Source organism: Saccopteryx bilineata, chromosome 9 (genome assembly GCF_036850765.1).
Source record: "Saccopteryx bilineata isolate mSacBil1 chromosome 9, mSacBil1_pri_phased_curated, whole genome shotgun sequence".
In the NCBI taxonomy this organism is placed as follows: domain Eukaryota; kingdom Metazoa; phylum Chordata; class Mammalia; order Chiroptera; family Emballonuridae; genus Saccopteryx; species Saccopteryx bilineata.
Window position 1 is genome coordinate 54405137 of NC_089498.1, and position 13526 is coordinate 54418662.

The 13526-nt window shown below is 35.1% G+C and overlaps 1 protein-coding gene across 1 annotated transcript in view; it reads right to left on the reverse strand.

Annotated features, from left to right (window-relative positions):
- The window catches only part of PCDH15 (protocadherin related 15), a 1080236-nt gene that overhangs the window by 163071 nt on the left and 903639 nt on the right, over positions 1–13526 (reverse strand). The window contains exons 24-25 of the mRNA XM_066242956.1: positions 7693–7802; positions 5294–5434 (exon numbers count right to left, since the gene is read on the reverse strand). Coding sequence (XP_066099053.1) covers positions 5294–5434; positions 7693–7802 — 251 coding nt within the window. The remainder of the gene's footprint in view (positions 1–5293; positions 5435–7692; positions 7803–13526) is intronic.

Below are 13526 nucleotides of genomic sequence, written 5' to 3' on the forward strand. Positions count from 1 at the left end.
TCTGCTATATTGAAACAATTTAATTTTGCCAGTGATACATAATCATTAAAGAGAACTTAATTACTTTAATTCCAAAGACACATTTTGTATAATCTGATTTTTAAAAGGATTTGGTTGTACCTGTGCAGCTCTTGACACTAGATCAGGAAGTGAGATTTGAAGTAAATGAAAATGAGTGCTTTTATAATTTTTTTTTTTTTTTATGATCATTAGAAGCTGAACTGAGACAGAAATTCTCTAATGCCTCTTCTGCCTTTTACTCCCATCTTGCTCTCTTTTCTCCTCTGGCACCTTGGCACTCTTCCTCTGACATTCATACGTGTGGGTACCTTTGCTCTGGTTCTCATGCTCTCTTTTTTTTTTTCCTCCTTTCCCTTCTAAAGATGCTGACTGATGGCGTGCTATGATAGGATGTCTAAGGAATGGCCAGAGAGTAAAAGATACATGTTTCAAATCCTGTTTCCCTCTTCTCACTCTTTGTAAGACTTTATTCTACTAATGGATAAATTAAATTTTGTGTCTTTGGACCTCCTAGATTCTAAACAAGTTGATATACTAGAAAAATAAAAGATAGATTGCTTAAGAGAAAAAAAGTACTACCTCAGTGAATAGAAAAGAATAGCATTTATTCATTATTGGTAACATGTCAGAATCTGTGCTGGCCCCCTTCATAAACTGCTTTACTTGCTTCTCTGTGTGGATAAACTATATAACAATGAAATGTTGAAGAAGGATTTTTGAGTCAAAAGATATTAGCCTAACTCTTCAAATTTTTATTTACTGATAAGTGTTTGTTTGTTTCTCAGAAAAAAAATCACTTCACCTTTCATAGCATGCCTTTGTAAAGTGAAGATAATATTTCTCATCTTCTAGAAAGGGGTATGAATTATATGTAATAAAATATATAAATTATGATAAATGTTAGTCACTAATTTCAAGATGTGTTTTTTTCCATTCTAAGAAAACATAGGTGCCAGAAGACAAAAAATTTAGGAAAGGTCTAGTGGTCATGCACTCATTAACAGTATACTATATCCCAGAGAGTTAGCCAGAACCTCACAGTGCAATGAGAATATTGTTTATTATCTAACATACAAAGATAATAATGGTATTTTATAATATTTACTCAAAAGTTAGAAATAGTATGCTATTGTCTTGAGAGTTCAGTATAGTAATCATGCTAGTATTGTCTTGTAGTAAAACTTAAAATAAATGGCAAACATCTTTGAGATTTAATGATTTTACATTCTTCACTGAGAAATTTTAGACATGGATTTTATTACAGAATGAGCAGACATCATGTCAAAATGGTCATGTAGATAAATACGTTACTTGGAGCTTGCCACAACCACATCAAAATTACAAGTAAGTTACAGAACAATCATCATTCAGAACACTTCAAAACTAGCTGAACAGAAGTTCTATACCTAAAGATATAAACAAGATGCCACCACATGGAGACTGGTAGGAGGTGCATAGATGCAGAAAGGGCTGGTCCCATACACATGTATGGCGGTTGTAAGTCAGGAGGGATATCTTGGCAGTGGAAGTCCTCCTTAAGGAGCAAGAGATCCTAGCTCCACATCAGAACTCCCAACCCACAGTTTCAGTACTGTGGAGAGAAATTCCCAAACCTTCTGGTTGTGAAAACCAGCAGGGATTGTGGCTGAGTGAGATTGAGGGTTGCGGGAGTCCCAGACAGTTTCTCTTAAAACAAACATATATACTTCTTTTGACTCATTTGTTCTGAGTTTCAGCACTGGAGCAGCAGCTGGAAAGGCCCCAGAGACACACTGGGAGAAACTAAATTGTCTGGCATCATGATGAGAGCTGGAGAGGTTGCTTTCTCCCAGACAGAAGTGCTGGAAGAAGCAGTTCTTCCTTTTCTGGGTTCTCCCCCAAGAAAGGAAGCACATAGGTGCCACATCTGAGTTTCCATCAACCTGGCTTACACTATTTGCCCTGCCCTGTTGATTCCCTGAAACCCTACTCCACTCAACTTACAGGTCTATCCAAGCTGTTTCCAGTGAATTTTCCATACAAATGACCTCTCTTGGCTCATGCTTTGCACATTTCTAAAATCACTCTAACAAAAGCATCTGGCCTTTGCATACCCAGTACTTCTTGATAAGTGACCTCAGGATTAACACTCATACCTGCCAGTCTTGATTCTCAGCTTGGCCTCTCACAGACACCACCAAGCCTAGGAAAAGCAGCAGTCATCTGCAGATTGCTCTGTAGCTCATGATGGGTAGCCCTGGGCAGGGCAGAGGTGGTGGCTAATCTTGCAACTTCTGGGTGATCCCAGAACCAGTGAACTTGGTGGATAGCTTCAAACCATACCAGATTACAACACACCACCTCCACAAATGACACATGAAAAGGGCAGATTTGGCAGGTACCAAAGCCCCATTGAAACAAGTCCTTCAATGTAGAGTCGGTCCCTGCACAGCAGCTCCCCTACTATTTTCAAAGCTAGTCCTTGCAGTGGATCAGCATGGGTGTCAATGGCTGACAGTGACACACCAACAGCAATCATATCTCAAATACAACAGGACAGTGCACACAGCCTACACAGGGCCCTACAAGATTTCTATTACATAAGGTCAGTCTACCAACTCCAGAGGATCTAGCAGCTGTACTGAATACATAGAAACAAACACAGAAAAGCAGCCTTAATGAGGAGAAAATGAAACATATTCTGCCTCTCTGATGGTGGCGTAGTGGCTAGAGCATTGACCTAGGACACTGAGGTCCCAGGTTTGAACCCCTGAGGTCACCAGTTTGAATGTACACTCATCTGGCTTACGTGCCAACTCACCAGCTTGAGTGCAGGTTGCTGGCTTGAATCCAACATCACTGGCTTGAGCAAGGGGTCACTGGCTTGGCTGGAGCCCCCTGGTCAAGGCATACTGATGAACAACTAAAAAACACCACAACTACGAGTTGATGCTTCTCATCCCTCCCTTCCTGTCTATCTGACTATCTGTTTGTCTGTCTCCTACTAAAAAATAAAAAAGAAAACCATGCCCCAAATAAAAGAACGGGAGAAATCTCCAGGAAAAAAAAAAGCACTAAATACAATGGAGTCAAGCAAACTATGAGATGCAGAGTTCAAAGCAATGGTTATAAGGATGGATGCTCAATGAACGTAGTGAAACCTTAAACAGCATTAAAGAATTTATGGAAACCATAAAAACGAGCCAGTTAGAAATGTAGAATACACTAACTAAAAATAACAATAAATTACAGGGAATCAACAGTAGAATAGATAAAACAGAGAACCAAATCAACAATTTGGAATATAAGGAAGCATAAAACATTCAATTAGAATAGAAATAAGAAAAAGGAATCCAAAAATATGAGGATCGTGTAAGAAGCCTCAGAGACAACTTTAAGCACACCACCATTTGCATCACGGTGGTGGCAGAAGAGAGAGAGCAAGCAATTAAAAACTGATTAAAAAAAAATGACAGAAAACTTCCCTAACCTGGTGAAGAAATAGACATATATGTCCATGAAACAGAGTTTCAGACAAGATGAACCTAAAGAAGCCTACACAAAGATATATCATAATTACAACGCAAAAGTTAAAAGACAAAGAGAGCATCTTAGAAGTAGCAAGATAAAGCAGTTACCTACAAGGAAGCTCCCATAAGACTGTCAGTTGATTTATGAACAGAAAATATATAGGCAAGAAGGCCCTGGTATAAAATATAGTGACGAAAGGGAAGAAGAACCTAAAACCAAGATTAGTTTACCCCAAAAGGCTGTCATTTAGAATCAAAGGACAGATGAAGAGCTTCCCAGACAATAACAAATCTAAAAGAGTTGATCATGACCAAACCTGTATTACAAGAAATGTTAAGGTCTTCTTTAAGAAGAGGAATGGAAAAATTAAGATAAAAAATATGGGCCCTGGCCGGTTGGCTCAGTGGTAGAGCGTTGGCCTGGCATGCGGGGGACCCGGGTTCGATTCCCAGCCAGGGCACATAGGAGAAGCACCCATTTGCTTCTCTACCTCCCTCCCCCTCCTTCCTCTCTGTCTCTCTCTTCCCCTCCCGCAGCCAAGGCTCCACTGGAGCAAAGATGGCCCGGGCGCTGGGGATGGCTCCTTGGCCTCTGCCCCAGGCGCCAGAGTGGCTCTGGTCGCAGCAGAGCGACGCCCTGGAGGGGCAGAGCATCGCCCCCTGGTGGGCAGAGCTTCACCCCTGGTGGGCATGCCGGGTGGATCCCGGTCGGGTGCATGCGGGAGTCTGTCTGACTGTCTCTCCCCGTTTCCAGCTTCAGAAAAAAAAAAAGAAAAAAAATATGAATAATAAAATGGAGATAAGTAAATATCTATCAACAATTACTTTAAATGCAAATGGATTAAATGTTCCAATCAAAAGACATATAGTGAATGAATAAATAACAAAACAAGATCCTACATATACTGTCTACTGGAGACATGCTTCACATCAAAAGACATACACAGATTGAAATTAAAGGATGGAAGAAGATATTTTATAAAAATTAAACATAAAAAAGATAGGGTAATAATATTTATATCAGACACAATAGACTTTAAAATAAAAGCTAAAAGAAGACACAAAAAGGACCATCCAGCATCTCCACATCTGGGTATTTATTTGAAGGAACCCAAAACACTAATTAAAAAGATATATACATCTATATGTTTATTGAGGTATTATTTACAATAGCCAAGCTAGGAAGCAATCTAACTGTTCATCATTAGGTTAATGGAGCGGTCCACAAATACAATGGAATATGATTCAGGCACAGGACAAAAAAAAAAGTCTTGCCACCTGCAACAACACAAATGGACATAGAGGGAATTGTGTTGAGTGAAGTCAGAGATAGACAAATACCAGATAATTTCACTTGTATGTGGAATCTAAGAAAACAAAATAAACAAATAAGCATAACAGAAACAGACTCATAAAGAGAACATTATGACAGTTGCCAGATAGAAGAGAGGTTGGAGGGATAGTTTTAAAATGTGAAAGGATTTAGAAGTACAAATTGGTAATTGCAAAATACTCATGAGGATATAAAGTACAGCATAGAGAATATAGCCCATAACATTGTAATAGCTATGTATGATGTCATAGAGGTACTTGATTTTATAAGGTGATTACTTTGTAAGTTATGTAAATGTCTAATCATGTGGCTGTACACTTGAAACTAATATAATATTGTATGTCAACTGTAATTTAAAAATTAAAAGAAAGTTTTAAATGAGCAAAAACAACCTACATTTATTTTAAAACCCTTGAATAATATAACTTACTTTTAGAAGGAACTCGAAGATTGGCGAGAACCACTTCCAGGGAATCAGCTTGGACTCGAAGTACATAGCTTGTCCTTGTTTCATAGTCCAGAAGGTCATTAACATAGATAACACCCGTGATGTTATTAATTGCAAACTTATCTAAAATAAAACACAATATATTGATCATTTTCTTTACACTACAAGGAAAAAGAACTCTCTTTAAAAGCATTGTGATTTCAAAAACACATTTATAATATTAGTAATGTATAAAAGAGATAAGAAACTGGCTTTTGGAAACTATGTTCCAGCTCTTTAGTAACTATGCTCCAGAATATTATCAACATTAGTATTACCCTAATTGCATGCCATAAAATTGTATATATTTTTTTGAGATTCTCCTGGAAATCAATGTTTCTGTGATTCGTTATATTTGAGAGCAATGCATGCTATAACCCTCACCCTACATTCACATGATCTTCTACCATCCTAAAGACTCAGAACTACTGTTAAAAAAAACCCAAAAAAAACAAAACAAAAAAAATTTGTTTAATCAAGCATTTCAGGATCTTATTAAATGATTATACTTTTAAATATTAAATGCACCTTATTATCCTATAGATTTATTGGGCTGTCAAAAAAACCTTATGGAAAAATAGCTAATTTAATATGTTGGTTATTTAAAAAAATATGGTTTGTTATTCTAAAAAACTTAAAATGCTTTGTCCTAATGTCTATTTGTTAATGAATTTGTTCTTTTAATATATATTTGAGTGAAAAGCAGGACGCTCTGGTAAATTGTAAAAAATCTCTTTTCTTGCACTCATGTTTTTCTCTTTAGTTTTCTCCATAGCATGTTTTATTACCTAATTACTATATACATACCAGTTTAATAATTTTTATTCTATATTTCTTTTTATTAGATGGTTAAATTGTATGAAGTGAATGTCTGCCTATTTTGTTCACTGCTTTATTATCCTTCATAGCGGAAGGAGTACTTAGTACATAGTAGATGCCAAATATATATTTGTTAAATAAATTAATAAATATATGTTGAATGAATTAATAAATAAGTTGACTGTAAAAATGTCGTTGTGGAGGAAAGAGTGTAATAAGTAGAGCCCTTCTGCTATCCTCAAGGAAGAAAAGTGATAGAATCACAAAATAAATGTATCAGAACAGATGGAGAAACCATAGCTTCAGTCAGATGCTGGCAGTTCAAGAGAAAGAAAGTTTAGTAATATTTAAGGAGGGGACATAGCAGCAGAGTAGAAACCAAGAAAAAGCAATAGAAAAGTTGATGTTGATACTTGCTTTAGGGACAGCAATTTATTGTAATGGTTGGTTTTGAAATACTTGAAAAAGGCCTTTACATTGTCCATGCCAATCGCTTAATAGCATTAACAGTCATTCATTTATTACATATTTAATACTATCCAGTTCAACAAAAGGGAAAAAACAGAGGACAACTAATTTGTGGATAATAGGTGAAACAAAGACTGGGTGATAAAGACAGAGCTCTGGTCTCATTCCTGGAGCCTCACAAAACCCTTCTAATCTTCGTGAAATGTGATAGGTAGATAAAACTTAAATTATTGACTTATAATTGTTAATTTATGTCTCATTAACTGCTTGAGGAAGCATACAATATACATGGCTTTTATCATGAATAAACCTCTTTGGTTCTTCACAATTATTTATGATTCTAACATTTCTTCAGGATTAAGTAATGAATGACATGGAATATGCATCATGGAAGGTACAGAAAGTGGGAAGTAACAACCTGTAAAGTAACAACTATAACTGAAAGCTGAAAGTATCATACATTAATCCTGAAGAAATGTCATTGTTATTCCTAAATAAGGAGTAAAATACCTTCAGAATTAGATATTTTGTATGTCCTAGGCCAGTGGTCCCCAGCAGTTTTTGAGCCACAGACTGGTTTAATGTCAGAAAATATTTTCACGGACCAGCCTTTAGGATGGGACAGATAAATGCACAAAATAAAATTATGCGACCAGCGTAAAAACTGTGGTATTTTTAAATATAATTGTCGAACTTACGATATTTATTGGGCTAAGTTAAAGGAGGAACGAGCATGTCCTCATTATTCAGGCTGTATTTAAATTTGTTATTCCGACAACATTTCATGTTATTTATTCTTTCTCTGTGGACTGGTACCAAATGGCCCATGGACTGGTACCGGTCCACGGCCCGGGGGTTGGGGACCACTGTCCTAGGCGATAGAAACCACTTGTGTTAATGTAACTGGATTTTAAATCAGATTCAGCACATAATTCGCAGTTACATTTAAGTTGGAAATGTTTTGGTTTCAGAAATAGTGAACCATAATTCAATCTGAAATTAATTCCAAAGCCAGATTTGCTTTCTGGTGAAAACACAGACTAAAACCCACTCACCTTCTTCGTTTCCTGCAACAATGGAATACACTATACTCTGATTGACAGCTGCAGCAGAAATTACACCAACCATGGTTCCTCTGGGTGCAAGTTCACTTACGGGAGGAGGCCTGCAGATTTTAAAAAATAAATTTTTTATTGCCCATTTTGCCAGGATGGAGTTTGAATTTAATAATAGAATGTATTATTTGAATAATATTATTTTCTGAAGTTTTTCAGAAAGTACTACAATGACTCCAGCCTTAAAAAATTGTTTAAAATCATGCAACTGTTGTTTTAAAACTGTCATGTTGCCTTAGTTGTTTAATGTAAGATGGAGATTTCTCCTACTTTATTATCTGTCAAATACCATACAAAATTACTTGCACTTATCTGTAAAGTACCTTCTGGGCTGAATGCAATAGATACATACACTTTGCTGTCTCAAACTACTAATGTAAAATGTTTCTATTGCATTGTTGATGTTATCATATTTAAACAAATGGCTCACAAATGTCTCCTTCTAGTCATTCTTACTTTATTGCAAAGTTCTAACTGTATTAAAAATATTTGAATAGACTACATCCCAAAATTCACATTTCTTTTAAATTCACTTATTTTGCTTAACTGTAGCCTCACTATGTCACCAGTACTATGAATTTATTTAATTTCAAAAAAAAATTTTAACAACACACCATATCATTCTCAAAATTTGTTTCATTATTTAATATTGGTCACTATAACAAAGCTATCATAACTGTTTTTTGTTGGTTTGTTTTTGTTTCTGTCCTTGTTTTTATGAGACAGAGAAAGAAAGAGAGACAGACAGAAAGGGAGAGATGAGAAAATCAACTCATAGTTGCAGCACTTTCTGTTGTTCATTGTATTGCTTCTCATATATACCTTGAATGGGAGGCTCCAGCCAAGCCAATGACCCCTTTCCCAAGCCAGTGACCTTGAGCTCAAGCCAACGACCATGGGATCATGTCGATGTTACCATGCTCAAGCCAACAATGCCATGATCAAGCTGGTGAGCCTGCGCTTAACCAAATGAGCCCACGCTCAGCAACCTTAGGGTTTGGAACCTGGGACCTCAGTGTCCCAGGTTGACACTCTACCCACTGCGTCACCACCTGGTTAGGCTCTTATACCTTTATTTTCATAAATTAATATGAATTATCTCACTGCTATAATTCACAGGTATTGATATCATCCAGCTCCAATAGATTTAGAAAATTATTGAATACAAATATTTAAAAATATCACTGAGTCTTATTTTTTAATAAACTGCAGTTTCTTTTCTCAAACTGGTAAGATAAATATTACTGCCATTTCTTTTTTATGATCTTTTCTTTCAAACTTACACTTTTAATATTACCCCTAATTTTTACCTCCATTTTCTCAGTTCTTCGAATCCAGATTACTTAGTGCAATTATGTATATTGTGCCTTCATTTAAGCCTCTTATAACAAATACTGAGATACAAATAGAGACTGAAAAGTTAATTACATAGAATCTTTCATAAGCATCTTGTCCAAATTGCTATGTTCTTTGGCACTGTAGCCCATATACTTGTTTCACTCATTTCCCTAAATGTAAAGTGATCTAACAAATGGATGCTCCAGCACCTAAAGGTGGACCATATATTCACTGCATGGCCAATAACTATTTATTTTACTTTCCTACATCTTTTCTGACTTTTTTTGTTAATAGCATACAGAGTTTGCTGTATATAACCATCCCTCCTCCATTCTCAGGGTAAGTGATTTGGGTAGGGCTTCCAATCCCTAAGATATACGGATAAACATGTTAGCTCTCTCTGGCCAATGAAGACACTTGATCCTCTTTGTTCAGTGTTTATGTATAGTAAATGTCTCTCAAAACCATGAAAGTTGTGCTCAGAAATTTTACTGTTAACTATTAGGAAAAAAAGTGTTTATTTTGAGAGTTTTTAAAATTAGAACTTTAATGCTGATACCTCATAAGAAGTGCTTATTGATCATAATGTCAACAGAATGAAATAATCTGGAGTTGAAAATAGAATTCTGACACTGACTAATATTCTACATGCTGCTATCCTTAAAGCTAGGTAAGCTCATCATTCCAGTTATGAAAAAAAAGAAAAACCCATATCAGAGAGATATGGAAACATAATACTCTTTAAAAAGGCCTTCGATAGTTTCCCACTTCTGGTATTCCCACCCTTGAGTATTCATCTCCTCGTTCTTTAGGGACAGAGAGTGACTTGTTTTTTCCCCCAATATAAATCAGCAAAGTAAATATGGTATCATTTCTGATTACAGTATATAATATAAGGTTTTAACTTATAACTTTATTCTTGCTGGGAGACTCTATTTCCTTTGCTGGATTTATGAAATAATGAACATCTGGATTCGTCTATATGACATGATACTGAAGGAAGGTGATGTCTAACCAATGGTCAGTGAGGAACTGAGGCCCTCAGTCTAACTTCCCACAAATCACAGAATCTTAACAACTACATGAGCTTGGAAGTGGACCCCTCTTTAGTCAAGCCAGAGATGAAATTCTATTCTTGGCCAACACCTTGATTCAAAACTGTGTGAGACTTGCATTAAATTTGTATATCGCTTTGGGTAATATGGACATTTTGACTATATTTATTCTTCTTATCCAAGAACAAGAAATATTTTTCCATTTTGTTGTATCTTTTACAATTTCCCTTAACAATGCTTTGTAGTTTTATTATAAGGGTCCTTTACATTCTTTGTTATGTTTAATCCTAAGTATTTTATTTTTTTTGTTGCAACCATAAAAGGGATTATTTTTTTGAGTTTGTATTCTGATGTTTCATCATTAGCATATAGGAAGGCAATAGACTTCTGTATATTAATTTTGTATCCTGCGATCTTACCATGTTAGTTTATTGTTTCTAATAGTCTTTTTGTGGAGTCTTTGGGGTTTTTGATATACAGGATTATGTCATGTGCAAAAAGCGAAACCTTTACTTCTTCATTCCTAATATAAATGCCTTTTATTTCTTTCTCTTGTCTGATTGCTCTGGCTAGAACTTTCAGCACTATATTGAATAAGAGTGGAGAGTGGGAAACCTTGTCTTGTTCCTGATTTTAGAGGAAAAGTCCTCAGTTTTTTGCCATTTAATATGATGTTAGCTGATGGTTTGTCATAAATGGCCTTTATTATGTTGAGATATTTTCCTTCTACGCCCATTTTGTTGAGTGTTCTAAACATAAAATGATGTTGTATTTTATCAAATGTCTTTTCTGCATCTATTTATTGGATCATATGGTTTTTATTCTTTGTTTTGCACAACCAAAAAGCCCTTCAATAGAAAATTGGATAAAGAAGATGTGGTACATATATACTATGGAATACTACTCAGCCATAAGAAATGATGATATAGAATCATTTACGACAACATGCATGGAACATGATAACACTATACTAAGTGAAATAAGTAAATCAGAAAAAAACGAAGAACTATATGATTCCATACACAGGTGGAACACAAATTGAGACTCATGGACATGGACAAGATTGTGTTGGTTACCAGGGAGAGGGGAAGGGAGGGGAGGGAGGGAGTGGGAGGAAGGAAGGGCCATAAAGAAAACCAAATAGAAGGTGATGGAGAACAATTTGACTCTGGGTGATGGGTATACAACATAATCAAATGTCAAAATGATCTGGAGAAGTTTTCTCTGAATCTATGTACTCTAATTGATCAATGTCACCCCATTAAATTAATTGTTTAAACAAAAAAAATGTGTGAGACAATAAAAAGAGAACACAGATAACCAATTCCTAAGCTACAGAAACTTCAAGTTGATATATATATATATATATTGTTTTAACTTATTGTTTGTATTAATATTGTTATGCTGAAACAGATAAAAAAAGACACATGGCTTGAATATTAGAAGCAATAAACTGTTCGCTTATGACAGATTACATTATATATAACCTAAGTTTGATATAACAGCACACATTAGTCGTATTCTGAAATAATTTTCATAAATTAATTTACTTTCTATGGAATTAAATATTGCTTAAATTGTTTAACTGTCTATCTTGTTGAGGTAAAAGCTAAATTTTGTATTTTCCAACAATTAATTTGTTTATTGATCCTTACAAAATATAGAAATAACAAGTCTATAGCAAATGTACCTTGTTCTAACATTAGAACTATTTCATCTTTTACTTCAAGCTTTAAAAATAATATTCTATGTAAATTTTTATATAATATGAATAGAAATGATAAAACTGGACACATTTATTGGAATAATTTGAAAAGAAATTTAAATGCAATGCATACCATTAAAAACATTAAATTCTATTTGTTAGTAAATGTTTACAACAGATTTACTTCTAGACAAAATATCTTCTTATTAACCTTTGTCTCAATTGTTCTAACATACTTCTTTCTATCAGAATCAAAACATACCATATAAATGCAATTTTCTCCAGACTAGAATTAAATGAACCTCTATCAATGAGCATTAAATTACAAAATTTCTATTCTTTTCTATTTATTGCCAGACAGGACCCATTTTATTTTTGTTTCATGCCTTGAAAAGTACCAGTTACATAATAAAGCCATGTACCTTTTTTTTTTTTTTTTTTTGGAGTCAGATATAATTTGAATAAAAAATAAAGCAGTTGGTAAAAATCAAGATCTACAAAATCATATGATAGAGAGAGAAAAAAAACAAATTGAATAAAATAAGCTGAGCATAAATTAAAAAGGAAGGGGTAAAAGTAAAGCATTGGTCACACTACATGATCTATTTAATAATGGTAAGTACAACACAACCTACAAGTCCAGTGTGATTTTAAAGTGGAAAGGTGAATTCAAAATTTTATTTAAATTATATAAATTATTATATTTTGACAACTACTGCAAATTTATTGTTTAATGCATCACCATACTTATTTGATCTATGGGCTTTATCTATGAGCTGACAGTTTGATTTCCAGAGTAAAGTAGCTGAAAGGTAGTCTCCAGTTCTGTCATTCTGAGTCTGATATGTGATTTATCATTCCCTTTTTTCTTTCGTTGAGTACAATAAAAACCTAGTGATTAGCTTGACCAGGTGGCGGCACAGTGGATGCAGCATCAGACTGGGATGCAGAAGACCCAGGTTCGAGACCCCGAGGTAGCCAGCTTGAGCACGGGCTCATCTGGTTTGAGCAAAAGCTCACCAGCTTGGACCCAAGGTCGCTGGCTTGAGCAAGGGGTCAACTCGGTCTGCTGAAGGGCCACGGTTAAGGCACTTATGAGAAAGCAATCAATAAACAACTAAGGTGTCACAACAAAAAACTGATGATTGATGCTTCTCATCTCTCGCTTCATTTCTGTCTGTCTGTTCCTATCTATCCCTCTCTCTGACTCTCTGTCTGTGTAAAAATAATTTAAAAAAAAACCCCAAAAAACCTATTGATTAAATTTAGAAGTAAAGAAATATGGCCAAATACAGAAGTCTTCAAGGAGATTTTTTTTTAAATATTTTATTTATTGATTTTTAGAGAGAGGGGAGAGAGAGAGAGAGAGAGAGAAGGGGGAGGAGCAGGAAGCATCAACTCCCATATGTGCCTTGACCAGGCAAGCCCAGGGTTTCAAACCGGCAACCTCAGTGTTCCAGGTCAACGCTTTATCCCACTGCACCACCACAGGTCAGGCAAGGAGATTTTTTAAAAAAAATCTTCTTCTATTAATTTATATAGTTGCACTTCATCTATTTTATAATAAAAAATGCATTATTAACCCTCTTTCACTTAATTCAAAACAAATAGTTGTTGAGTGCCTTAAACTCACAAATTCTACTTTTAAAGCTAGATTTACTGCTAATATAACAGTA